At 37.6% G+C, this 24,044-nt stretch overlaps 3 protein-coding genes across 7 annotated transcripts in view; 1 reads left to right on the top strand and 2 right to left on the bottom strand.

The window, feature by feature from the left end:
* phlpp2 (PH domain and leucine rich repeat protein phosphatase 2) overlaps positions 1-9,039 on the top strand; it is a gene marked incomplete at its 3' end in the record, with an annotated part of 60,026 nt that extends 50,987 nt beyond the window's left edge. For both annotated transcript variants that reach the window (XM_084404515.1, XM_084404516.1), the window contains 7 exons: positions 2,687-2,887; positions 2,993-3,155; positions 4,158-4,288; positions 4,396-4,509; positions 6,099-6,293; positions 7,410-7,641; positions 7,768-9,039. In XM_084404515.1, the coding sequence (XP_084260641.1) occupies positions 2,687-2,887; positions 2,993-3,155; positions 4,158-4,288; positions 4,396-4,509; positions 6,099-6,293; positions 7,410-7,641; positions 7,768-9,039 (2,308 nt within the window). The remainder of the gene's footprint in view (positions 1-2,686; positions 2,888-2,992; positions 3,156-4,157; positions 4,289-4,395; positions 4,510-6,098; positions 6,294-7,409; positions 7,642-7,767) is intronic.
* hnf4b (hepatic nuclear factor 4, beta) overlaps positions 1-24,044 on the bottom strand; it is a 457,854-nt gene that overhangs the window by 312,832 nt on the left and 120,978 nt on the right. The gene's annotated exons all lie outside the window — the stretch shown is intronic.
* Positions 14,822-18,866, bottom strand: marveld3 (MARVEL domain containing 3). Of its 4 annotated transcripts, none has more exons than XM_084404517.1 (4): positions 18,652-18,866; positions 17,607-17,833; positions 17,388-17,488; positions 14,822-16,284 (listed from the first exon to the last, which is right to left on the bottom strand). In XM_084404517.1, exons 2-4 carry the CDS (start codon positions 17,828-17,830, stop codon positions 15,677-15,679), a joined length of 933 nt encoding a protein of 310 aa, XP_084260643.1. In that variant the 5' UTR covers positions 17,831-17,833; positions 18,652-18,866; the 3' UTR covers positions 14,822-15,676. The 4 variants fall into 4 exon arrangements, with proteins under 4 accessions (XP_084260643.1, XP_084260644.1, XP_084260646.1 ...); XM_084404518.1 differs by having other exon boundaries at positions 15,358-16,284; positions 17,607-17,852; XM_084404520.1 differs by having other exon boundaries at positions 15,358-16,284; positions 18,733-18,797.

The following is a 24,044-nucleotide window of genomic DNA, read 5'->3' on the forward strand; positions in this document are numbered from 1 at the left end:
AAATATCAGATTATGTAATTTATAATTTAATCAGAGCAGTGTTTATCAGACTCGTGGAAAAAATTGAGGAAAAAGTTCCCAAAAATGAAAATCATCCCATAATTTACTACTAATTCAATATATATATATATATGCAGAATTTATGAGATTAATACTACGCTTTTACCAAAAACTCACTGTAAACCACCATTGAGTGCTTGTAATAACTTCTGATTGCGATCTAAGGTGGATTTTGGTCATATGAGGAGTCAAAAATATGTTATTTGTAGCATTTAAGATTAAGCTAATCGCTACACCTGCATAGCATTTCTCATGTAAACATGTTTTCTTCTTATAAAAATAGTCCAAATCACATGGAAATCACATACAAATCATATGCTGTCGTAATTGAATGTTTATTAGCTTCATGTTTTTTAATGTGTAGAAACGTTCCTTTGGTATGTGTGGAACAGAATGCGTAAGTGGAAGTTTGTCATCGGAAGAGACAGGCGGGTTATGAATTATTTGGTTTTCCTCTTGAATCATTACAGCAATCGTGGAAGTGAAAACACAGGGAAGACAGTGCTGGAAGCTAATATGCTCAACAGATTGCATTATTATATGAATAGAAATTATGATTCTGTCTTAAGTAATACGATATAAGTAATTTAAGGCAGCGGCTATTTGCATTAAGTGCTAATAGCGATAGATTGTATTTACACTGTAAAAATAGGAGTATTTTCTTTGCAATAAGTTTAAATAATAGTAGTTGGATTTATACTGATAAATATAGTGGCAGATATAATTTGCACCACAGTGTTGTTGTACATTAAACGGTGTGCAATAATAACATAGTGTAAATGATTATATTTATTAAAATTATTAAATGGATGCCACATTATTGGGACAGTAAAGCCCTCCCTAGACCCACTCTTAACCATAACCAATAAATATTTTATTATTAAACACACGTTAGACACTTTATTTCCACTTTTCGAATATTTTTCTTATTTTTTGGAAAATAAATACCTTTCTGATCTGAGATGTGATGGGGGGGGGAAAGGAGTAGAGCGAGTTCGAACTCGGGGCGATTTGCGTAAAAATGTTCTGCCCCACCGCCTTACCCCTACACTATTGCTGCTGTTGGCAATGCAGCGTCTTCCGTCATTTTATCTGGACCAACCAGATGTCAGTGGGCGGAGTTAGTGTAAATAGCCTCTGCCAAAAAGGCGGGATATTTAAATATAGGCTATAAATATAATTTAAATATAGGCTACCCTAACATTCACAAAGAGGTGCATATGCAAAGTCAGAATTTTGAGGAGAGAATACGCAATTTCCACTTCTGTAGGGTGTAATGGAAAACTAATATTTCTGTTGCCAGGAAGTTAATATTACTTTTAAAAGGATAATATTACTTTTTAAAGGAGTAATGAATTTTCATGTTGGAACATTATATATATATATACAGTGCTATGGATAAGTGAATACACCCATGCTAAAGTTGACTAAAAAGAGGAATAAAAAATCATATTTTGGAAATTGAACTTAATGCCTTAATTTAAAAAATTAGGAAAAATCCAACCTTTAAGGACACCAATTTACTTTGTGAATGAATAATGTATCGTAAATAAATAAATGTTCTTCCTTAAAATACATGGTGCATAAGTTAGTACACCCCTATGTTAAATTCCCATAGAGGCAGGCAGATTTTTATTTTTAAGTATTTAAAAAAAAAAAAATGTAGGATACTATGCATCCTGATAAAGTTCCCTTGGCCTTTGGAATTAAAATAGCCCCACATCATCACATAGCCTTCACCATACCTAGAGATTGGCATGGGGTACTTTCCATAAGATCATCTCTCAATGCAAATCAAACTAGCTATTAGTCTATAAAACCATGCCAATCTCTAGGTATGGTGAATGCTATGTGATGATGTGGGGCTATTTTAATTCCAAAGGCCAAGGGAACTTTATCAGGATGCATAGTATCCTAAAAATACTTAAAAATAAAAATCTGCCTGCCTCTATGGGAATTTAACATAGGGGTGTACACACTTATGCACCATGTATTTTAAGGAAGAACATTTATTTATTTACGATACATTATTCATTCACAAAGAAAATTGGTGTCCTTAAAGGTTGGATTTTTCCTAATTTTTTAAATTAAGGCATTAAGTTCAATTTCCAAAATATGATTTTTTTATTCCTCTTTTAAGTCAACTTTAGCATGGGTGTATTCACTTATGCATAGCACTGTATATATATATATATATTCATTAAAATAATAATAAATCCATATTTATTATTATTATTATTATTATTTTTATTTTTTATTATTATTATTATTATTATTATTATTATTTTATTTTTTTTATTTTTTTTGAGTAACGAGCCCAACACTGTATATACACAGTATAAGTGCATAAAGTAACTGACATGCTTCTACAAAGACTGGATGTGTAAAGGAAGATATGGCTCAATGAGACACAGTAATATGAGCCAGAAGCGCTCGCAGCTCTTCCATTTCCTGTGGGTTAATTTACTTGTCAGCCATTAAGCATCTCTAATGCTGAAAGATGTACTGCAGCTCAGAGGCTTTGGTTATATCCAAGATGATGTTTTGTTTTATCAACATTGCAGTTTAAATGAAACAAAAAGCAATATTCACCAAATTGCCTTTCCTTTTTCTTCTCGTCTACTAGTTTAAAGTATCTGAATGTGTCTGCCAATGCACTGGAGACAATACCGCCGAGCAGCCCATCAGAGGAGAGCCTCAGCACCCTGCAGGAACTCTATCTCACAGGAAACAACCTGAATGAGAACTGCGCTGCTCTACTGGTGGGGCATCAGAACCTGCGGGTCTTGCATATGGCTTATAACCAACTGCTGTCCTTCCCTGCTAGGTACCTATACTTCACTGACACCTTGAACTAGTATATTTCCATCTACATCATTCAAGAAAGATCAATGATTATATCTGTATAAATCACCCTTTGTTTTGTTTTCAGCAAACTCAGTAAACTGGAGGTACTGGAGGAGTTGAATCTGAGTGGGAACAAGCTGAAAACGATCCCCTCCACTGTGTCCAGCTGCAAGAGACTACACACCCTCATCGCCCACTCCAACCATATCAGCGTGTTCCCAGAGGTCCTCAGCCTCCCCGAGATCAAGGTCAGTGTGCGTTTGGGTGACATATGATGACCAGGGCATGTGAAAGCCTGGCCATAAATATTGTAAAGGATCTAAAGGGTCAACCACAGTGTCAACAGGTGGCAGGAACAAATGGAAAGCAGAAAAAAGATCCGATTTTAAATGGATGGATAGACAATTGCTGCAATTTAGGTCACAAAAAAAATTGTTTATTAGGTATCATCAACGTTTATAGAGATCAATTATGGTTGATATGCAAATGTTTGAAAAAAAACCCGACATATATTTAAAAATATTAAAATCCAAGTTTTAAATGCAAGTCTTAAATAGACATAAAATTTACATACACTACCGGTCAAAAGTTTGGAATAATTAAGATTTTTTTTTTTAATCTTTTTGAAAGAAGTCTCATATGCTACCCAAGGCTGCATTTAGCTGATTGTGAAATAGGTAACACTTTATTTTACAGTGTCCTTGTTACATATGTCACATATTATGCATAATTACATGCAACTAACCCTCAACCAAATCCTAATCCTATAGTAAGTACATTTTGTCAATTATTATTACTCAGTACTTAAATGTATAATTACATTGTAACAATGACACCTTAAAATAAAGTGTAACCGTGAAATATTATTACAATTTGAAAGAACGGTTTTCTATTGTAATATATTTTTTAAATGAAATGCTAAATCTACATAGAAATGGTAAAAACATGCAAAATAGTGATGCTTCACAGAACTTCTAAACTTAAATTTCTCTAAATTGATTTAGATTTAACCTTTCTATTTTATATTTAAGGTTTACATGTATCATTTTGATATTTATTGTGATTTATACTTTTAGAAATTAAGTTTTTATATATTTTATAAATATTGGAAAAAAAACAGTTAAGTCTGGCAAAATGTAATTGTTTTTGTCCCCAAATCCAACCAAATATTCTTTGTTTTGGGCTGTCGTTTGTTACACGCATTATGTTATATTTAACGTTTCACGTGAAGTTTGCTGCTCTTTGTGTAGCTGGTAGATGTGAGCTGTAATGAGCAGACGGAAATCCTGTTGTCAGACTCTATGCCTTCCACACTGCAAGAGCTGGACCTGACCGGCAACAGTAGCCTCATGTTGGAACATAAAACGCTCAACCTCTTCAGGTGAGGTGCTACAAACACTCATTACGCAGCTGATGAACTCTGACCCAGGTGGATAATTGTTCTATATCTTTATCACTCCCACTTGTCTGTGTCCTTCTCTCTTCCAGTCACATAAGTACATTGAAGCTGGACCAGAAGCCAGCCGTGACAACAGGAGACGCACAGGGCACGTCCAACCTTTGGGATCATGGTTACGCGGAAATGTGTGGTCAAAGAAACAAGTGAGCAATATCTGAGACATGAGAGTCAAAGATTTGGAAAGAATGAGTGTGTCTGGTTAAAGGAAGCTCCAGAATGCCATCCTCAACTTCCAATTCTCTATTATATATTGAGGATATATTGGCTGCAGTGAGACTTCAGGGTCTGAAGGCACAATTTATTTAATTTTTTTTTGTTCACTGCGGTCTAACCAAATACTTATCATCTAGTCCCTAAATGTTGTGGAAAAACAAAACAAAACAAAAAATTAGGTTGGTTGTTTTGTGTGCCATTCAGACAATACTTTCCTGTCCAAGTGGTTCAGGGGCCGAAATATTCTTAAAGTCCCCCTGTAGTCAATAATTTTATCCATTAAAACTCATCTTTGATCACCAAAATTACATATTTAAATGTTTTTTCCTTGATTTTTAATTTTTAATTTTTTTAATGCCTTAAAATAGCATGTAAATCTACACCCTTGCCTCATTTAGTATATGCGGTTCTATGAATATACAAATTAGCCCTGCCTCCACTCACTCACACCAGAGGTACGATTATTTCAAATGTGAAGCTTTATAACATAAGACTAGCTACATATATAATACATATTACTATGGATGTGCACGATTAAGCAAGATTTTGCAAGACATTAATTTTGTCGGAATTCTAAAATGAGTTGAAGTTCACCCCAAAATGAAAATTCTGTCATAATTTACTCACCCTCGATTTGTTCCAAACCTGTATGAGTTTCTTTCTTCTGTTGAACACAAAAGAATATATTTTAAATAATGTTAGTATTCAAACAGTTGACGGCACCCATTGACTTCAATAGTATTTTTTTCCTACTATGGAAGTCAATGGCAACCGTCAACTGTTTGAATACTAACATTCTTTAAGATATATTTTGTGTTCAACTGAAGAAAGAAACTCATACAGGTTTGGAACAACTCTAGGGAACAACATGTTGACAGACTTTTCATTTTTGCGTGAACTATCCCTTTAAATAGGGACGCAGAGTGTTGAACTTCCGTCAAGCCAGTCTCAAGAAAAATAGTGTGCATGCTTATAATTATTATGGTAATTTGCACGAAACCAGCCCCAGGATTTTTTTACATTTTTCAGGAATCTGGCCCCATATATTTTGCCATATCAGAAATGTGGCTTTGAGACAACTAATTAACGTACAAAGAAATACTTGGATGGTATAAAATAGCTGGCATTCTCAGAATAATCATAGCGTTGGTTTTCGCAGAAGATTTCGTTACCAGGGGGCAAGACGCAGCAGGGGGGCTGGATTAAATGCAGAATGCTTCCCATAGGCTTAAAGATCTTGTTTCTACATGTTTAATGTGACATCAGTGTGCTTGGCTCCCCCTGCGAAGGGCATTACCTCCACAGTTTCAAAGCAGTCAGTCTCAAATATCGAATCCTCTTTCTGTACTCTATATCCACCAAGGGGGGCCACTTTTGTGTGTTTGTCAGGTAGAGTGAGTTTGTGTATGTACCTATATAGGTGTATCCATTACCAGTCAATGAAATGTGTTTGTAATGTGATGGGTGTTGTTGTCATGAAGAGCATTTGTTCCATTGAAATCTTGTGTTTTATCTTCAGGTTGTGTGTGTCTGTGCTGGCTGTGGATCGCTTCGGGGACAGTCCAGAGGCTGCTTATGGGATTTTTGATGGTGACCGTAATGAGGAAGTTTCCAGGTTACTGCAGTGCACCATGGGAGATGTATTGGCAGAGGAGATACAGCACTCCAGTGTGGATAGTGTATACATGTGCAACACTTTCCTTACCTCTCATAGGTGTGTTTTGCACACACATTTTTTGATTAAGCATGATTTGATATTTTGTATGCTTCACCTTGCTTGTACAATAATTGATAACACCTAATAGCTTGTCACTTAGTAAGAATTTCTAAGTGATGAACAAACATTATTATATACAGTAGCTCTCTTGAATACTTGATTCTGATTGGTCAGACATGACATGACATGACATGACATGTTGCATTCAAATATATTCGTATAATGACCACTAAACTATATAATCGACCATTGTGCTTACACTGTGCTACTTTCTTGTGTTACTCTGTGATCTCTTTCTTCATTGCATAAGTAATTTTAGTTTCATGTCCATTTATTTATTTGGTAAGTAGTCATGAAATGGTGGGATAATGTATAGTCATACAAGACCCCACCACTTTGCGTCAGGGTCCACTTTGCATTAATGTCTGACTGTACAGTATCCCTTATTTTTGTAAAGCTTTCCAGAAAGTAGGTAATGTACATTCAAATGAATAATGTATATGAAAATATGATTCACATGATTGATACGAGATTGACACAGTTTCACATTTCAAGATTGAAGACTTAAGTCTTCCTGGTAAGATCATATTTACGATTTGGGAAGTTGTAATTACAATGTCAGGTGCGTTCAAATGACTTTGGTTGGAGCAAATGGCAATGTACCTTTTCTACAAAAATACAGCACATTTTTTTAACTCTACGTCTACAAAACGATCAAGAATGCACATCAGGTGTATTTTTCCTTTTTTAATTCAACTCATGAAAGGCCTGTAAACTGAATAATTTTATAATATATAACATGTAATATGTATATATTGTAGTTGTACAATGCTATTGTATTTTGTACATGTAACTTAGCTAGTTTGATTGAAAATGAACAAATTGCAGCCAACACAAATACTGCATCTGCCATATTTAGTCTCACGTCTCCAACTTGGAAACTCTGGACTCAAAGAAAATCCCAAGTTTCCCACTTGTAATTACGACTTGTTGTTCATGTGTGTTGAACTTGTAAATACGACTTGAACACACCATAATTCACAAACAGCCTTCGATTTTTGGTTATATGAATAATAAATGCAATCCTCTTGTTGCTGTTGTGCATTTTTGCAGGAAACTTGGCATGGCAGGCCAGAAGCTAGGTGCCTCTGCTCTACTTTGTTACATCCATCATGAGTCCTCTGAGCCTGGCAGCTACTTTAGCCTCACTGTGGCCAACGTAGGCACCTGCCAGGCTGTACTGTGTCGTGGTGGGCAACCTCTTGCACTCTCGAAAGTTTTCAGCCTAGAACAGAGCGCTGAGGAGATGGAGCGTGTCAAACTGGCTAAAGCTATTATCACTGAGGTATTGACTCTTTCTCAGTTCATATCTGCAGGTTAACTGGCTGATGCTTAATTTCGTCTAGATGTGCATGAGTGAGAAGGAAAAGCTTATTTGTGTCTTTAATCGTTTGGCTCTTTTGTACTTTAGGATAACAAGGTGAGTGGGGTGACATGCTGCTCACGGTTACTTGGCTGTTCCTACCTGTTTCCTTGGGTCCTTCCCAAACCCTGGGTGCACACAGAGCCTTTGTGTTCCCAGGATGAGTTCCTGATCCTAGGAAACAAAGCACTCTTCCAGAAGGTTTCCTACCATGAGGCAGTGAGCACTGTGTTAGCTGTCAGAGACCCTCGCGCTGCTGCCAAAAAGCTCTGCACGCTGGCACAGAGCTACGGGTGCCGGGATAATGTTGGAGCAGTAGTGGTGGCTTTGCATATCGGAGAAGACAGCTGTACGTGCGAGCCTCCTCTCTTGACCGCAGAAGCCCGAGGACCACCTGCCCCGACACCTTTACCGATCTCTGTCTCCCCTGGTGACCCAGCCACACCATCGTCTAGCAGCGGCATTGCCTCGGAGTTCAACAGCGAGATGTCAGCCTCAGAAGTGGGCAGCGAGGCTGGGTCCACTGCCTCGGATGAGCACCCCTCTTCAGGACCAACAGCTCGTCCCGAGCGTCGCTGTAGTCTTCATCCTGCTGCCACCTTGTGTAACACGGGGCCGCTGGCAAGTCTGGGGCCAGGGGCGCACCCGGCTCTGTTTCAGCGCCAACCTTCCAGCGCCACTTTCTCCAGCAACCATTCAGACAATGGGCTCGACAGCGACGATGAGGCTCCTTTAGAAGGTGTCATCTCAAACGGGAGTAAGCTAGAGGTGGAGGTGGACATTCACTGCTGTGCTTTTCAGCTGCGCTCTGGACCACCCGAAAGTCCCAAGGACCTGGACGGCCGCCACGATTTGAGGGGCTCGGACTATCCCAACAGCAAAATGCGTCGGCAAAACAGTGTTGTGGTTTCTGCCACCAACGGCTGCCTACTGGCTGTATGTGGGCGAGAGATCTCGGATCTGAAGAAGTCTCCGTCCACCTCCAGCCTCTTCGGGAAGAAGCTCTCCAATGGCTCGGTAGTGGCTCTGGAGGATAGCCACAACATCATTGAAGTAGCACTCGAGGCCCCTAAAAAGAAATCGGGATATTTTGCCGCACCAGCCCAGCAAGACCCAGAAGACCAGTTAATTATACCGCCTAGTCTGGAGCAGGATGTGCGGGAGCAGCTGAGAGGCCAGAGTCCTGTGGTTCCCGGGCCACCGCCTCCTTCAACACCGCCCTCGGCAAGAGACCCCAACTGGGACCATCCTCACCCCACCGTCCCCGGTCTCCACCCCACCACCGTCCTGCAACAGGATGTCTATGACACGGCTCTATAGTGGGTGCAAGCGGGCCGCACCGTTGGAGCATCTCCGCATCATAGTGCCACATCAAAGAGGCTAGCACGCACTTCCTGCCTTCGAGATATTCCAGTTCTTATTTAGCACCGTCATCACGTGTGGGTCCCTGCATGTGCATTCCTGAGCTGATCTGCGGTGGCGTAGCCACCTCTGAAGGGTGGAAATGGGTGCAAATGTCAGGACCGATGAAATCATGAAGATTGAGGTCTTTGATTGAGGAAATACATGGGCTATTCCTGACCAAAAACCACAGCATGGAGCTAGAGTACCTCATTCATCACCATGCGCGAGTTAATTTCGACATTCGCCCTTTATATCAAAGGTCACAGGCTTAAGTAGGCTTCAATGATCACATTTGCCTTCTGGTGGAAAGATACTATCAGCTAAACTGAGACCAAAAGATGAGAAAAGTGCCTCTTGACCATGGTTGAGGTTCTGAGAGCCTTTACTGTTCCGGTGTACGTGCAGTTTTGTTCTTCTACCTTCCCATAGTGGAAACTAGTCAGTAATCTGCACTTTTGAAGTCCGTGAGGAATATTTCTGAGGGTCAAAAGGATCTCTTCCCCATCTTGACCTGCTGGTAACATCCCGCTCCATTTCATGGAAAAAGAGTACTTGTGAAAAGATGTATTGTTGAAAAAGACCAGAGCTTTCGCCACCTCCCCTGATCTCCTCACTTGTATGCATACGGGATCTCCCAGACAAAGCCATGGGGGTCTCTGGAACACTCTGCGCGATAGAAGAGTACAATGCACCCAACGTAACGTTCAAGCCCTGACAGATTTACCTGGAGAGGGAATCAGCCTAGTGATGGAGGTCAGAGTGAGATGGAGACAAAAACCTCTACTCCTTAGTACATCCAATACTCAGTGGAAGCATTGTCACACCTTTATGGCTACGGTCAATTGGGGAGCAGAAAGACCTCATAACTCTGTCTGAAATCATAAGTTGAGCTGTCTCGGGTTGTACTTGAAGTTTCGAGTGTGCCATGACTACATGACAGAGCTCATACTATAAAGTCTCGAGCCATGAAAATATCATTGGGTCTTTGTAGTAGTGTGGTTTTGCTGTTCTCAGTGAGTTTGGGGATATTTTGTCATCTCATTATCAAGGAAAAAAGTGAACAGCTGACATTATTTTTTTTTGTATGAGAGGCACAGGGCTTATGATATCACGTATTGTGCGGTGTGTGTGTGTGTGCTCTATTTTAGCCATGCATGGTACGTATAAGGAAACATGCTGGTTAGAGTTTTGTTTTATTTTAATAAGGGGACCAGAGGAAAAAGAAGTATTATTGCATAATATGGGGTCATTTGAGTTTGTAATTGCCACAATCACAGTATCAAGGAATTCTGTGCAGTAAAACACTGTGCCTGTGGTTTGAGGAGACATCTAGTGGTGTTTATTGGAAACAACAATGTTTTTTTCAGGATTTTCCCTGCAAGTAATTTTTTTTTTTGTTGCAATTCATTAATACATTTCAAACCTTTTTAAAATAAATATATTAATAAAGAATTAGGGGAAAATCAAGTGCAAATCCCACTGTTAATTTTAAGATATTAAATTTAGTGATGTTATCTAAAGCCCACTCAGTTTTATTACATTTTTTATAATTTATTAGGTGCACTCTCATAATTCATTAGAAACTGTCTTTGCACAGGTGTGCAAGGGAAACAACAATTAAAATGTATAAATCGCATCTCGTAAAAAAAAGAAAAGAAAATGTCGCCATTGGCATGATATTAAAAAATCCAGTACTTGAATTTGATCATCCATGAAACGTTCAACTTGAAAATGAGCTCAAGTACATTTGTATGCTCAGATATTATGTTTAAGCCTTTTCATCTCGAGATTCAAAATATTCATTTTGTCAATTATTTCCATTATGGCAGACATTTTGATATTCTTCATGGTCAGCTGGTAAATGCTCTTTGTGCCAAACTTGCATACCGATTTGTGTTTGCTGTATGCTGTGAGAAAAGGCCACCATGTAACTAATCTGGATCCCGGTATTTAACATCCAAGAAGATTTTGAATCAACCTTTTACTGCCATTAACTTTTCTGCAAGCATTAGAGAGTCATTTCTGGTGTTCATTTTAATTGCCTACAGGCCTAAAACTGTAGCTCTTGTGCCAAAAGATGTAGTAGTGGTATTTGAAGGTAGGCAAGTTATTTTGAGTATTTCATCCGTCCCTCGGGTGCTAAAGAGCTGAAGCCAGTGGCGTGGATGACTCATGCTTTTTCTTCTTTTTTTTTCTTTAATGGTCATAAAGCAGGTTTTCCCTCAAATTTCTTTAGTGTTTATATTTCGATCCCCCTTTCTTTTCTTTTTTTGCGTTCAAAAATGTCAAGTACATTTTGCTAGAAATTGATACCTAGACTCCCTAAATCATTTAGAGCTGTATGCTTAAGTGCATCAAGTATTGTTGTACAATCATATAAAGTAAAAGAGTTTTACACTGTATAAGCACTTTGTACATAGCGCAGAGAATCTATATACATAGACATATTTAAGAATAGCATTTTAGCTATTTGTTGAAATGCTTATAAAATCAACACTAGGCTGTGATTTATAGCCTCTTTCGGAAAGTAGGTATTCTTTCTGTTACAACCCCTAAAATATGTCATTTCTTATGTTTGTTTGTGAGGAGAGATGAGGTTATTGAGGCACAACATGCTGATTCATACCGTGCTAAGAGGCAGAGTTCAAGCATTTGACGGCTTGCTTTGTTAGAAAGATGTAGTCTAACTCTGTTATTAGCTATAGAACTGTTTCATCCCCTGCAGTGCTTTATTCTTTTAAGGAAAAAGAAATGGCAAGTAATTTTTCAAACAAATGTCATGGATACAGCAAATCATGCTGCTTATGAGCACCTTAAACCCTCTATAGCCCTACGACATGATGCATATCTGCATCATTAAAAGTGATATATGCAACAGTCATACATGTCTAATTAGATTATCAATCTGAAAATTATTAAAACGGGAAAATCCATAAATTTGTGTAAGTCTGTGGGTGTCAAGTGCAGTGCTCTGTTGTGGAATAGAATCTATTGTTTCTTCAGCCTAGGCAACTAGTTGCTTTGCCACATGGACAAATGTTATATTTTAGGGGCCGTTACACGACACCGTTTTCAACTAAAAACGGAAAACTTTTTATGCGTTTTGGACGTGTTTATTTACACAACAATGCCGTTTCGTGGGCCTGAAAACACAACCTTTTGAAAACGAGTTTCAAAGTGCAAGTTTTTGAAAACGATACTGTTATCGTCTCCATGTAAACTACAAAAACGCGATGTCACGCGCACGTGTTCAACAGCTCTTATGCGCCAGAGAAACGAGGGCGCCGCCATCTTTACAATATTGTCTTTTAACTTCCGTTTTTGCGGTCGCTCTGTATATTTCTATGGCACTGCTGTCCAGGAGTAATTAGCTTTTGAAGTGGATTTACTTAATGTAAAGTTAACGAAAGTTATCATGAGGGCTGTAATGTTTAAAGCAGATGACTTAACAAATGTCAGTCGACCGGGAAGATTTTAAAACGAGCCGTTCATTAATAAACACGCAAAATCGCTGTGAAAATACGAGTGCAGCGCTGAAAAGGGGCGGAGCTACATCTTTACAGTGACATCGCCCACTACTGGCCTGGCAGCAGAATACAGTTTTTTAGTGTTTTTCGCGGATTGTTTTGTTGTCTGATATGCGAAAAAAAACGCAAAGGAAAAACTTTTCCGTTTTTAGTACATCGTTGTTGTGTAAGCATACCCTTAGATCCCCTAAACATTTGTGATCTGTTCTCCTGGCCAAAACATGCTGAGGTGAAACTCTGAGTTGGCCAAATGCAGTTTTCCTATGCGTTATATTCAAATAGCCATAAGGTTTATATTCATCAGTTAAATGGAAGGGCAGAGGTTATTCTTCCTATAGTTCATCCAAAAATACAAATTCTGCAATCATTACAATACTCACCCTCATCATGTCGTTACAAACCTATGCATGACTTTCTTGTTGGTAACCAAACAGTTTTGGTTACCATTGACTTCCATTGTATGGACAACAAACACTTTCCTCAAAATATCTTCTATGTTCAACAGAAGAAGTTTGGAACAACATTAGTAAATTACGGCATAATTTCCATTGCAGGGTGAACTGTTCCTTTACAGGAAGAACACAAAGCACAGAACCTCCCCGCTCACATTAAATATTGGGATTTTTTTGTTATTATATTTTAACTTTATAGGACATTTGGGGGTTCTAATGTTCTATCATGGAGCGCGAAGTATTCTTTTTTTAATGTGATTAGAATGATTTGTATGCCAGTGTGTTAGTGGTGTCTTAGTTGGGCATTGCACTAGAACATTATCTCGATCGTAAAAGTTAGAGAAAGTGTTCAGCACATTATTGAATTCTCTTTAACTTTCTCTGATTTTATAACTCTTCTAGGAACACTCACGCAGAACATTTTACAGCACAGCCGTGATTTCGAAATTAAAAATATGATCACACAAGCAATTTTGGATGTTTTCTTTATAAGATACTTCCTCCTATCCCAGCTGAATTACTGTATAAACAATCCATTTATAGGTTGATGCCCACAAAAAGTGTAAACATTCTGGATTCTAGTGTGTGCTTTGTGCTTTTGCCTGACACGGAAACCAGTCTCAACCAATGGCGTGAGCTTGGGGGTGTGGCTATCTGTTTGTCTGACCATTGACAGAAGGGGGGAGTGTTCAAGAAACTTGACTGAAACAGTGATCATATTTGCACTTCAATTTGGAAAAGTCTTCACCTAATTCAACAGTACAGTACGTTTCTGCTTTGTGACTTGGCCCTCTGTGTTTTCAACAAAGAAAGCATTTGTCTCAAATCAGTTTGTAAATGTGCGCAGCGTGAGAGTTTCTGTTGGTGCATGAAACGTGTGATTGCGGTTTTACCCTGACAGAGACAATATTTTCTTTCTAATGCAACGACGCATCTTTATCTGGCGTATTCATTGACCTTTTTGCACATAATCATGGTTCGTTCTGGACATACGAGATTTAAGATGAAGTTCCTGTTGTTTGACATGTGACCAAAGCTTGATCTTGTCATAATTTATGTACGTTTTGTTTTTAAGAGATGCTTTAATATTTCCTCTCAATGCCAAGAAGCTGAGGTTTATTTTTGTACTTCATCGTTTCATGCAAATTTATAGGTCCTCCAGTGCAGAATCTAGGATTTAAGGGTCCTATGGTAAACCGTCACCCATCAAGGTACTATCTTTGAAGAGACTAATTATTCATGTATTTAATGTGAGAAGCATGCCCTATATAAATGACTATAAATATATAATATAAAGAATATATTATCATGTGATTATTTGTATAAAATATTAACTTTTGTTTATAACAAAATTGTTTTAATATCTGAAGCATAATGTATATTATATTTTTAAGTTTCTATTTTAACATGCAGTACACTGCTGAATATTTTCATTGTGTTAAATTATTTAATTGTTTTTAGTTTAGGAGACCATTCGAGTTGTTTTACTGATTTCGTAAAAGGACTAAACGCGAGCACTTTTGCTGTCTGTCAGCTAGGACTGTACTTCCTGGGACTTTTAGAGTGGGTTCTGGCTCATCGTTTCATTTCAGATGCTGCTATGCTTAGTTTTGAGCAGAAAGCTGTATTTTTAATTGACTTTTCAGCCAAGTAGCAATAAAATTTTTACTGTGAAACATGCGTCTTTGATCTCACAGAAGTTCTTTGTCAGATGTATTTGCGCATTTGTTTTAAAATACTTTAATATTCCTTATAATAGATGCACATATAAAAAGAAAAACAGGTGAAATTACAAACTGTGGCACCAAAGGTAGACAATTCACCAATGAATATGCAGCATATAACGTGGAATTCATTTCGTGTAATTTAACATTATATATTGTTTATTTCTAATTGATTAATCAAATGATGAGTCTTTGATGATTATGGGGAGGGGGGGGAAGAAAAGTATGGTAACATTTTAATTAAAGCTATTATGCATAATGCATTATAAAGGCATTCACAATGTGCATTATAATGCATTATATCGTTTCATAAATAATTGTAACCAAAGTTAAAATGCATTATAATTAGTGCTGTCAGATCTATTAATCGCATCTAACATAAGTTTATGTAATATATGTGTGTTTGTGTACACAGACACACAAATATGTTTGTATACACACCTTATATAAACACAAACTTATGTTAGATGCGATTAATCGTGATAATTGATTTGACTGCGCTAATTATAATATTAGCAGATTTCTTTGTTTTTCACGTGCTTTAATGCATTATACTTTCTAAATGTGTGTTCAATAAACGGATAAGTATTATAACTGTAGTCACAACTATTCATGAGACCATAGGTGCATTACAATGCATAATTAATGCATTAAAATGGCTTTCAGCAAATTGCTACCAAGTTTTTTTTTAATAAAAGTATAAAAATGTGCAAAAGTCCTTTATAATAAAATTAAGCAAAAAAAAAAATATATATATATATATATCCTTCAGATGTTGTAAAAATACTAACCAAAGCATTTACATGGGTGTGAGATCAGTGATTCCCACATTCATGAAATGGCGTAACACTCAGAGGTTGTTGTCTTCAGCCGGCCTCCGCTTCATCTTCAGCACGCTTCTGAAGCCTCTGATGGCCAACACGGCACTGATGGGGAAAATAATAATCCCCAGAACACCAAACAACCCTCCTGCAATGTCTGCCCCGTTGAGATTGCACTCAAATCCACGGTGACCTTTGCTGCTGTACATCGCTTCCCTCTCTTTACAGATGGAGTTGTTGTAGATCTCCTGCAGCTTTATGAAGTAGAAAGCGATAGCGGGAATGAAACCAAGACCTATGAGCGCATCCAACAGGGCTTCAGCCAGCAGCAGAGGGGGGAAACGGTAGGGCATGCGAAACACGCCGAGGGCCAGCATGGCACCAGCGTAAAGCATCAACGCCCCGCCGCATGCCATGCTGTAGACGTAAGGGGGCAGTTTGAGTTGGTAGAACTGGTCGTCGAGCTGCTGGACCTTCTGCGCATCTGCTCCGGTGAATGCGTTGGCTCCTCCGTAATAGTACTGGTACAGACCGCCTAAGCTGGCGATATCCCGATACCGGCCCGAGTTACTATGGTTCACTCCGGCACAGATGACGATCAACAAGCTTAAGAAGAATTCCATGGCCTGACAGATGCCTACAGGACATGAACATATGCACATTAAAATGTATTTCATGAATACTGTTTAGGGTCAATAAAGAATAAATAAATAGAGTTTTATTCAACAAATGTGACATTAAAGACATTTATAATCAGTGTTAGTACTAAATGTGAGCATTTACTCATCTCACTTGCACAAAACAGACTCAGTATTCCTCAATGTGAATAAAAACAGTGAAATTTAGCAAAACTGCAATAATTAAAATGTTAAATAATACATCATTTAATCGTACTTTATTAACCAATGTCTTTGCTGATGACCTTCGATGACCCAATTCAACAATAAGCAAAAATGACTGGTTAAATATAACATTTGCGTTTCTTTTTTTGTTTTTATTGCTCAAGTAAGAGTGTTGAACTTTCTTCTCCTGAGTCATTTCACCTTTGGTTTGAAAGGACCTTGACATTTGCCAAAAATATATATATATATATTTTGTTTTGTTATTATAAAACAAACAAGCATGCCCAGCCCAGGTGAGAAAAATGAACACAAAAAAGTACTTTTTTTTTAGGTAATAACGGAATATTGTTTGTTACACTGTTGTTGTTTTAAAAATAACTTTCCCCACCACTGTTTATAATGTTACAAAATACTTATTTCGAATAAATGCTTTTCAAGTTTCTATTCATCAACGATTTTCACAAAAGTATTAAGGAGCACAACTGTTTTCAACATTTATAATAATAGGAAATGTTTCTTGAGCATCAAATCATCATGCTAGAATGATTTCTGAAGGATCATGTGACACTGAAGAATGGAGTAATGATGCTGAAAATTCAGCTTTGTCATCACAAGAATAAATTACATGTTCAATATTACTTATTTTACTGTATTTTTTATCAAATTAATGCTGCCTTGGTGAGCATAACAATTCATTCAAAAACATAATACATAAACAATAAATACATACTAACATTTTAGTCATTTCATTTTAATCCATTAAAACTAAACTCTAAAAATCACAATTTTACACTATTATAAAAGTGACAGGCAAAAGCCATACTGGGACACTAACTGGTTAGAGAAAAAAACCCAAAGCAGGTTCAAGCAAACATAATTAGTTCAAAAATGAATTTACCTCTGCTTGTTGTAATGTATTTTAGGGTGTAAAGTGCCCCTGTATGATGATATGATTGACTGTCTTCATAGTATGAAGGTAAAGTCTCAGAGTAACTGGGCCTGTAGAAAATATTAAAACATCAGGGCAGAAAGTCACAAAACGCATGCAGAGTTTTGCATGTTTCAGAACAGAACTGTTTTTGTGGGTGAGAAAGAGCACATCTAAATCATTCCTTACACTCCCTGACTATGATGCCGGGTGGCCTCGTACACACGAGGGTCCCTCTGTGTGTCAGCATCTCTTTTCTCCCGGTGGCTTCGTGATCTGTCGTCTCCATCAGGTGTTCTTCTGTCCTCTCTGTATCTCCTGTCCTGTCTGTGCTCGCGTCCCCCTTCATCATTCCTGTCTCGACCAGAGTAGTCTTTGTCCCTTGTGTGATGATGCCGGTTTGATTCTGGCATTGCCTAAGAAACGAGAACCCAGCTAACAAATTTATGTTGTGGGAACAGTGATTTGCAATGTTTCTAAAATGCTGAAAAGTCCATGTCATGATTAGAACGTTATTTCAAAGGTTATGATGTTAGTACAACATTCTCATAACCTCACTTTTTACTTTTCTCTAAACATCTATTTGTAATATTTCAAGAAGTTTAACATTAACATTCATTTAATAAGTACAAATAACATCATGAGGATGTTCTAAAATGTTCTCAGAACGTTTTCTCTTAACATTATGAGAATATTAGGTAAATCAAGTAAAAACATCATAGAGATGTTCCAATAACGTTGTTCATCAACGTTCTTAGTTATTAACGCATAAGTTATTAATACATGAACGTTCTATAAATATTAGCCTATACAAAGAACGTTTAATCTTAACATTTACATAATCTTTACAAAACATTAGTGAAAGTTGTGGGAACGTTCCCTGTTAGTAGCCTATTTCACAAGTTGCATGTGTTTTAAACTTGATGCACGTTCACGTGAGTATAAAAGTCCCCGGATAATGAAACCAACACACAAGATGTTACATTATTTAACTGATGTTGATGAGCTAGTTGTGGTGGTTTTATATATTTATTCAATATCTGATCTAAAAATATTGTTCAGTTTAATCGTATTACTTCTAAAAAGTAAAGTAAATAAAGTTTTACCTAGTCTCTCCGTATAGGGAACAAGATGGTCTAATTTCTTGAATCAAATCACCAAAATAAACCGTACTAGGTAACAAAAATCTTACATGTAACTCAGTAACAAAGCAATCAATGAACCCGGAGCCTACCTTTTACAAAAAAATGAACGAAATAAGCAGTGATTTGTCTGAGTTTCGATCAGTTCGATCAATTGTTGCGGTGCTGCACACCTGTGAAACCTGTCTGACTTTGAATCCGCCCTCACAGATGCGTCATCATGACGTCACTGTGTTCAACTTGAAACGGTGTGCTGAAATATGGCTCCATCTGAAATTGCATTACTATATTAGGCGAAAAAGAGTGACAAAAGAAGTATTACATAAATCCCTGCCCAAAATGAGTCTGTTGGTGATCGCTTTACTATCCGACATGGTTGACCCTCGGCCTCGGGTTTTGAATGGCGATTAGTTTTAGCAGAGAATGCCTAATAAGGGGAGAACTTCCACTCTCAGGAAACTTCCGGCTTCTGAACTGGTTGCAGTTCCACTCTGGTTCCATATGAGGGCGCTCACAGGACGAGTGCAGAATGAATGGAGGTCTATGGAGCTATTCCCCTCAAAATTTCTCAGGATATAATTTTTTGTCTAGTCATTTGAATGTTGTATTCGAAAGGAGATGCAAAGAAATGACACATTGCTGGGTGTTAGATTTTTTAGAGTCACTTATTTGCTTTAAAAAGTCTTTTAAAATGTCAATGACGTCATACACATCGTACGACCAGAGATACTGCTTTACGGCAATCCTTCAGTCGCTTTGGTGCATTCGCGCTCTGCACTTTCTTTTCTCTCAAGGCATCGACAACACAGATGACACAGGTAAATACACGTGCTAGAAGAGTTTTTGTTTTGTTGTTTTAAAAGACCACGCCGAAAATACACACACACACACACGATGCCATCAAGCGGTATCTCTGGTCGTAATCAGTCCTTCACTGACCAATCAGCGTTCATTAGCAGAATGCTAGCGTGTTATGGGCAACAACAACTCAACCTGTAAGAAATCGAAAGGACATAAGTACTCGTTCATTCAACTTTCGACCTATAACCCATGTTGAACTTGCAAAACCTACAGTAAAATCTGAGATTTCTCAACGGCAATTGGGTGAAAGACAAATTTAGCCGTCTAGTCCCATAGACTCCCATTCATTTTGCACTCATGGGCGATCGCCCCCAGTGGAACTCTGTTGGAACTACAACCAAAATTCGGTACAATATAGGACTTAATAGGGAGTGGCCAGGCTCTCCGTAGACGGGCTCTGGCTTTAGCCTATATTTTATTAAAGCAACACGTGCTTGAAATAGCCAATAGGCTTGATCGACTTGAACTGGCACTGCACAGACTGATCGGTTTATGACATCAAAGTACCGCAAGAGCGATTCAAAAGCATACGAGCCGTCTGCTCTGTAATCGCTCTCGCGGTACTTTGATGTCACTCACCGACTGGTCTGTGCAGCGCCGGTTCAAGTCAAACAAGCCTTATGTCTTTCAGTGAGAAGGAATATGCAGTCAGTAATTTAATCGTTAACAACTCGCAAATTCAAACTAGGCTATCCTCCGGTTTCACAGACAAGGCTTACTGTAAATCTAGTCCCAGACTAAAATGCATTATTGAGCTGTTTTAACTGAAAGCAACTTGCACTGACATATCTTAAAATATGTCAGTGCCACTGTTTTGTCTCAAGATGCAAACCAGTAATGCTTTTTCTATGGCACGTTAATAAAAGCTACTTAAATTCCCTAATTAAACTAAGGCCTAATCCTGGTTTAGTCTAAGCCCTGTCTTTGAATCTACTGTAGGTCTAAATGTACGTAGTCAGGGTAAAGTTTAAATACAACAGTATCCAATAGGGAATCCATACACTGATCTCTATTAAAGATCAGTGAATCCATACAATTTTTAAATATCCAAAGGTTCTGCGCACAATATAATAATATAACAAAACTATAGATAGATAGATGATAATGAATATCTAATGTGTGTGTATACAGTTGTAATCGAAATTTTTCAACCTCCATTGCAAATCAGGTTTGTTGGCAACATTTAAAGACTTTCGGCTGTTTGCAATGAACAAATCAAATAAAAGTAATTGAAAAAGCTCAACATAAAAATTTTTCAAGCGGTTTCCCCAAACTCAACTGAAAATGCAACTTTTAATGACTTATGCAGTCTAAAAATGTTCCAACCCCCTGAATAGAATCCCTCACAACAGCACAAATCTGCCAAACAGGTGTTGTCTCAAGCACACCTGATGCAACTAATCAAGGGCTTCATTAGTTTCACCAGGTGTGCTTGAGCAAGAACACATGAAATATCTGAACAGTTTCCTGTACAACGGCATAACTCGCTGCTTAACTACCATAGTACGATGCATCGTTGAAGAAATCAACTTGCTAGTCACGACTGTTTCCCGAAACCGTATTGTCGCAAATCGGTAGTTCAACCACGTTGGTTAATGATGTCACGCAGATGGTGGAGTAATAACCTCTTTTAATGAATCTGTTTGAGATTGAATTAATGCTAGATGTTTTGCTATAAATTACAGATATGGCATCTGAGGACTATCTCATATTTTTCTCAGTTATTTCTCACGTTATTACTCTTCATAAACGGTGCTTTAAATCTCTTGACAAACTAAAAGACGTAAATGATATTTGTATGTATTCTGAATAAAAGATACTGATTACACTGAATGTCGGCTTGTTTATTTTGCTCAAGATAATGATTTACTGAGTCCACATGTCATGCAAACAAGAAACTATGCTTCTAACCACAGCTCGAGAGCTGTCGTTCCAACCACACAACTTTGCGATGCTGTTTGCGAATGTTCGTTAGAACTATGTTTTTGGGAAACACCGACTCGTTGAACTATGCTGAACTTATAAAATATATAATACGGAACTTGCGGCCATATTTGGCTAACGATGCTTTGGGAAACGCACCCCTGGCTATAGGCTTGTAGAGTGTCACGTTTGACTGCATGTTAGAAATATGGGAAAGTCAAAAGAATGGCCAAAAAAGTTAAGAGAAGATATCATCACCCTTCACAAACAAGGAACGGGACACAAAAAGATAGCGAAGGCACTAAATGTTCCTAGCGACAACGCTGGAAGCATAATTTGCAAGTTCAAAGTTCAAGGTTCAAGGAACAGTGGTTCCACTAACTGTACACTAACAACAGCTGCAACCAGATTTCTGAGAAGGCTCAGAAAAACCCTTGATTGACTGCAAAAGACCTGCACCAAGACTTGGTGGCAACAGGCCATCAGGTTTCAGCTTGCACAGTAAGGCACGTAATAAACAAATGCCCGGACTCCAAGACGTACACCACTACTGACCCAAAAGCACAAGAAAAGTGCTCAAAATCATATAAATAAGCCACAGAAGTTGTGGGATTCTGTTCTGTGGAGCAATTAACAAAAACTGGAACTTTTCGGCCCTATGGATCAGCGGTATGTCTGGAGGAAGGCACCATAGGCTTGGTGATGCTCTGGGGCTGCTTTGTATCCTCTGGAACTTGAAACCTGCAGCATGTGGAAGGCAAGATGGATTCACTGAAGTATCCGGAAACCCTATGAGAAACTGTCATGCCGTCAGTGAGGAAGCTGAAGCTTGGGCGTCATTGGACCTTCCATTCTACATTCTACAGTGGCCATCAGTCACCTGACTTGAACCTCATAGAAAATCTCTGGTGGGATTTGAAGAAGGCGGTTGCAGCACGCAAACCCAAAAATATTACTGACCTGGAGGCCATTGCTCATGAGGAACGGGCTCAGATCCCTCAGAAACGCTGCCAGAAGCTGGTGTCTGGTTATACATCTCGTTTGCTGCTGGTCATAACAGCAAAAGTGTGTTCTACTAAATACTAAAGATGCTTGCCATGAAGGGGTTGAATAATTTTGAGACTGCAAAAGTCATTAAAAGTTGCATTTTCAGTTGAATTTGGGAAAACCACTTGAAACATTTGTTGCTCTGAGCTATTTCAATTACTATTACTATTATTATTATTATTATTATTATTAATATTATTATGTATTTAGCTTTATCTTCAAAGAAGAGTGTGAAAGCGAGCACATCTTTTTCTGTTCACCAACACAGCTGTTCAGTCATGACCTCATTTTTAGGCCAACCTGGAAGATTTGTGTTGTTTAATTTAATGAGTTGAACAAATGGTGCGAAGCCTTTTAATTTTCTGTAAATAATTTATTAAATCCCAGCTGGACAACCCCAGAGCCCTTAAAAACCTCACTGTGTCATCTTTATGATATTTTCTTAACTTTTTAATATTTAAATTTGTAAAATGTAAAATTTCTTCTTTATTATGTATGCTTTTATCATTAATAAAAAAGAAAAAGAAAAAAAACATTATACAAATAGTAATGGGATGTCAAATTATTTTCGGTAAAACAGTTCGTTTCAATCAACCAATTAACACACACACACACACACACACACACACACACACACACACACACACACACACACACACACACACACACACACACACACACACACACACACACACATGCACACTCACTCACACACATCAGTTTCCATGTTTTACGGGGACTTTGTGTAATGGCTTTTATATTGTACAAACTGTATTTTCTATTCCCATATTAACACTGAACCTATCACAGAAAACTTTCTGGTATTTTAGATTTTCAAAAAAGATAATTCTGTATGATTTATAAGCTTGTTTCCTTATGGGGACCAAAAAAAAAAGTCCCGACAAGGTCAAATTTAACTGGTATTACTATACTTGTGGGGACATTTGGTCCCTATAACGTAGGGAATACCAGGACTACACACACACAGAGATTCAAACCGATTCACCATTTGTTTACATCATCACAAAATTATGTCACTAAGTAATACTAATATGCCAGGTCTGGCAGATGAAAATACACACTCACTAATGGTTCAAACCTTCATTTATTTTCCTGAAAGATAAATGACATACCTTAGAGTGAGTTTTGAAGCCACTGTGTTAGTTAAATCTGTAAGTTGCTAACAAATTACATAAGAACACCTGTTGTCCAATTTATCATGCATGTAAACTTACATTCTTGTGGTAGATGTAGTCCTCATGTAGAAAATTGTTAGCAACATATTAATCACAGACCTTATTTTATTAATGTCAAAAACAACCAAGATTTTAGGACTACAAACTAAACAGCTAAATTCTCAGTAACTCGTATGCTCTTACTGTGTGAAACCAGCATGGGTATTGACAGTAAAGACTCTTTTTTTTTTTTTTTATAATTGCCTCTGGCAATTTAATGTTGTCTATTAAATAATAATAAAAAAAAATAATAATATATATATATATAATAATAATAATAATAATATATATATATATATATATATATATATATATATATATATATATTATAAATATTATATTATATTTATTATATTATAAAAATATATATTTTTTTATAAATAAGAAAACCAGAAAAAAACAAGAAAAAAAAACAAGAT

This window comes from Rutilus rutilus (genome assembly GCF_951802725.1).
Source record: "Rutilus rutilus genome assembly, chromosome: 3".
Classification (NCBI taxonomy): Eukaryota; Metazoa; Chordata; class Actinopteri; order Cypriniformes; family Leuciscidae; genus Rutilus; species Rutilus rutilus.

Excerpts from the sequence above, each read along its gene's own strand:
- marveld3 (XM_084404517.1), bottom strand. The coding sequence starts at position 17,830 with ATGCCAGAATCAAACCGGCATCATCACACAAGGGACAAAGACTACTCT. Across the intron at positions 17,489-17,606 it reads CGGCATCATAGTCAGGGAGT|GCCCAGTTACTCTGAGACTT; the intron begins GTAAGGAATGAT and ends TATTTTCTACAG. Across the intron at positions 16,285-17,387 it reads ATACATTACAACAAGCAGAG|GCATCTGTCAGGCCATGGAA; the intron begins GTAAATTCATTT and ends CATGTCCTGTAG.